Raw genomic sequence first — 4,329 nt, 5'->3', positions numbered from 1 at the left:
GATCGCATCGTATCAAATTTGGTTTTTATATATGTAAAAAGACAACACATGTACGTGTGTGTGTTGTAAGAAGAAGAAGAAGAAGAGAAGAAGGGCAGATAGTAAGAAAGTTTGTTGGGCACCTGCTCCACGCAGAGTTTGGGTGGCAAAAGTATATAACTCTGATGCCGTCTCGTAGAAGGAAGAAAATATATATATATATATATATATAGAAAAATAGAAAAACAAAATAATATATAGCATAGCTAATTAACTCTTTCTTATGGGAAAAGTATTGGGGCGATATAATTGGGTAAATGGGCTTTGAACCCAGTCAGGGCCTCATGGTTTTAAAAAGGGTGACGACTCTCTGATTTTGAGCTTGTGCTCTCAGAGAGCATCACTCTCTCTCTCTCTCTCTCTCTCTCTGTTCTCTTTTTTTCTTTCATCCATTTTCAACTCTCTCTCTCTCTCCCTCTCTCTCTGTGTTCTCTCCTGCGTCACAAATATCAGAAGAAGAGATGGGAAGAGCTCCTTGTTGTTCGAAGGTTGGGTTGCATAGAGGTCCATGGACCGGCAAAGAGGACGCATTGCTTACAAAATACATTCAAGTTCATGGCGAAGGCAATTGGCGATCTTTGCCCAAAAAAGCTGGTAATTAAATTCACTATAGTGGCTACAGCATAATGCTGCATACATCTGATTTTTTTTTTGTGGGATCTTGCAATGGGATATATATATAATCTTGGGTTCCCTTTTGTGTGTGTGTTTGGACTTGGTAGATCTTAATTAAAAAACAAAAAAGAAAAAGGTTGACCAAGCAATTGTCATGATCTTGTTGTGCATGCATGATTAGGGCTACTTCGATGTGGAAAGAGTTGCAGGCTAAGATGGATGAACTATCTAAGGCCGGATATCAAGAGAGGGAACATCACACCCGATGAGGATGACCTTATAATCAAAATGCATGCCCTCTTGGGCAACCGTTGGTCTCTGATCGCAGGAAGGCTACCTGGTCGAACTGATAACGAGATCAAGAATTACTGGAACACACATCTTAGCAAGAGGCTCCGAAGCCAAGGCACCGACCCGAATACCCACAAAAAACTATCGGATTCCCATGTCCAAGAGCCCAAGAGGAGGACCAGCTGTAACAAGAAGCAAAAAAACAAGTCTAAGTCCAACCTAGACCACACTGAGAAGCTAAAAGTTCATAATCCAAAGCCCTTTCGGATCAAATCTCTGGCTTCTTTCTCATTGTCTAGAGACAGAAGCACCTTCGACTGGACTACTACTACTACTACTACTGCAACTGCTACACCTAGTGGTTCTTCAAATCATGAAGGAGAGAGGGGAATGCTTGGTAATAACGGGTCAAATGGTCATGAGGTTGGCTTTTTTATTGGTGAAGATGGATCAGATCATTATCATCACGATCATCTAATGGACGGTTCAGATCTCGAGTGCCGGTCTCTAGAGAAGCTGTACGAAGAGTATCTACAGCTTCTAAAGACGGAAGAAGATGATCAAGGCCAGTTGGATTCCTTTGCTGAATCATTGCTCATCTGACCAATAGTACTTAAGCAAAGTAGTTGTTTCGGGGTCTTTGGAGCGGGGAAGCCTCTGAATCTTAGTTATAGTTTCCACATGCTCACCTTCCTTTCCCTCGACCTAGTTTTCAACTATGGTAAATATGTGATGAGAATTTAAGCTAATAATAATAAAAATAAATTATACCAATATGTGGAATAAATTCATGTCTGTTTGCATACGCATACTTGGGCTTGATAATTAATTATATTGGACATTCTGACCTTTAATTAGGACGACTGCTCATAATTAATTCGGACTAAAAAGAAGCAAATACAATTATTTTCACGTAGGACGAAAGACAGAAAGAATATCATCATCAAATTAATTATTGTAGGCACTGTACAAAAGTTTTGTGGGGAGATCATTTTTTTTCCCATTAGAAATGGTAATGAATGTGGGTACAAAGTCCCCATCAAGTGGAGAGGTTTCTCTGAAATTGGCTTACAATTATGGACGAAAGATGGTATTATTATATATGTTACGGAAAGAGTTTGAACTGTTTTTGGGTACGTTCAGCAATTACCACGCTCTCATGGGGCCCACGTCCCCTATCTCCCATTTTGTCTGTGTCGGACGCGAACAACATAATAGGACCCATTATAGTAATGAGTGAAGTATGGCAACTGGTCTAACTTGTTGACATAGTTGTCGCCATTGTATATTAATAAATATATATAAATAAATAATCTCTATCCCTCCCTCCCATATGAAAATTGTGTAATAATAATGATGCTGTCTTTCGTGATATGTAATTATTTCTTTTCTTATACATAAATATGAAAATGTCATTTTTAGTAGATGACACACTTGAAAAATAATATTTTTTTATGTAATTTTATTTTTTGTCACTTAAAAAGAATAATCTTAAAATAAAAATAAAATAAAAAAAAACGAACTTACGATTGAACTTGTTGCATGCTCAAGATGCCACTGGTGACTGGTCAATTCCGAGTGCGATTTTGTTCACCCCCACCCTCACAAAAATTGTGAGGGTGAAAAAGCAACGGAACGACAATCAATTAATTCAGATCGTTTCGTTGCTTTTTTTACCCTCACAGTTTTGTGAGAGTGATGTTCACCCCGTTAAAGGGGATGAACAAAATCGCACTCGATCAATTCCCCTCAAAACCAAAGTCCAAAAACTTGACAACATGCCACTTAATATCATAGCAACCAAGATTTTAATATATAAGCAAAACTAATTAATAAAAATTTTGCTGGTCACGCCTTATTTTTTTTTTTTGGGTCTTTTTATGTCATAATTACAAATACGGAGTACGATTAACAAATTATTTCCCTTAATTAGCATGTACTGTTCCAATCTCATTAGTACACTTGCATACACGAAGCAATTTAACTATATATTGGGTTGGACCAAACTTGACGTTTTGTAAATGTCTTCAAGTAGCCACACCCAAAGACATGAAGAAAATGGAGCACATAAATGAAAGTGTTCCTTTTGGCCCAACAAGGATGGTAAGATTGGCTATTGCGAGGACGGAGTGTTGTGATATGGCAAGGATGGCTGACATCTACAAACACTCACATGGTCAATTCAATGAAAATTCAAGGTAACAGAGTACGGGTAACACTATAAGAAAAATCGTAACCCGTCGCTAAATTTTAATTTTTTTATTTAAATTTATTTTATTTTTTAATAAATTTGAATTTATTTATTTATTTATTTTTTATTTTTTAGCGACGAGAGTAACCCATCGCTAAATTTTAATTTTTTTTTTAATTTTTTAGCGACAGGGTCCCTTCGCTAAATTTTAATTTTTTACTTAATTATTTTAATTTTTTAGCTAATTTAATTTTTTTTTATTTATTTTTAATTTTTTAGCGATAGGAGTAACCCTGTTGCTAAATTTTAATTTTGTGTTTAAATTTTTTTTTATTTTTTAGTGATGGGTCAACCCCGTCGCTAAACTTTAATTGTTTTTATTTAATTTTTTTTATTTTTTAATGAATTTAAATTTAAATAAATAATTTTTTTTTATTTTTTAGCGACATGAGTAACCCCGTCACTATACTTTAATTTTTTTGTTTAATTTTTTTATTTTTTAGCGACAAAGTGACCCCGTCCCTAAAAAATAAAAAAAATTAAAATTTAGCGACGGGACCGTCACTAAAAAGTAAAAAAAAAAAATTAAATAAAAAATTAAAATTTAGCGACGGGATCACTCCCGTCTCTGAAAAGTAAAAAAAGATTAAAATTTAGCAACGGGTCACCCTGTCACTAAAAAATAAAAAAAAATTAAAATTTAACTACGGGGTATTTCCCGTCACTAAAAATTAAAAAAAAATTAAATAAAAAAATTTTAATTTAGCAACGGGGTCAACCCCGTCGCTAAAATATAAAAAAAAATAAAATTTAGCGACGAGTTAACCCTATAGCTAAAAAATAAAAAATAAATAAATAAAGAATTAAAATTTAGAGACGGGTCAACTCGTCACTAAAAAATAAAAATTAAAAAATTAAAAATTAAAAATTTTACATTTAAACATATCACAATAATTTTTACTAACATTAATATTAGTAAAAATTAAACTAATAATTTTTTAAATATTTTAAAATTAAAATCAAAATAAAAACATAATTTTTCACTACTAATATAATAATTAATAAAGTTTTATTTAAATTAATAATGAAATAAAATTAAAATTAATATTCATTTCCCTTTACTAACATTAAATATTAAAATTAATATCATTAAATAAGTTTGAAAAAATTTGGTGTATAAATATAATTCTGAA

General features: G+C 33.0%; 1 protein-coding gene across 1 annotated transcript; it reads left to right on the top strand.

The window, feature by feature from the left end:
* The first annotated feature begins 258 nt into the window (after window positions 1-258).
* LOC127801088 (myb-related protein 308-like) lies at window positions 259-1,754 on the top strand. Its single transcript, XM_052335937.1, has 2 exons — window positions 259-633; window positions 836-1,754. Exons 1-2 carry the CDS (start codon window positions 501-503, stop codon window positions 1,546-1,548), a joined length of 846 nt encoding a protein of 281 aa, XP_052191897.1. The 5' UTR covers window positions 259-500; the 3' UTR covers window positions 1,549-1,754.
* The last annotated feature ends 2,575 nt before the right edge of the window (window positions 1,755-4,329 follow it).

Source organism: Diospyros lotus, chromosome 5 (assembly GCF_014633365.1).
Source record: "Diospyros lotus cultivar Yz01 chromosome 5, ASM1463336v1, whole genome shotgun sequence".
NCBI classification, from domain to species: Eukaryota; Viridiplantae; Streptophyta; class Magnoliopsida; order Ericales; family Ebenaceae; genus Diospyros; species Diospyros lotus.
This window is presented reverse-complemented; position numbering and strand designations above follow the sequence as displayed.

Bases quoted from the DNA above. Each gene is read 5' to 3' on its own strand.
- LOC127801088 (XM_052335937.1), top strand. From the start codon at position 501: ATGGGAAGAGCTCCTTGTTGTTCGAAGGTTGGGTTGCATAGAGGTCCA. The intron at 634-835 runs GTAATTAAATTC...ATGCATGATTAG, and splicing joins ATCTTTGCCCAAAAAAGCTG to GGCTACTTCGATGTGGAAAG.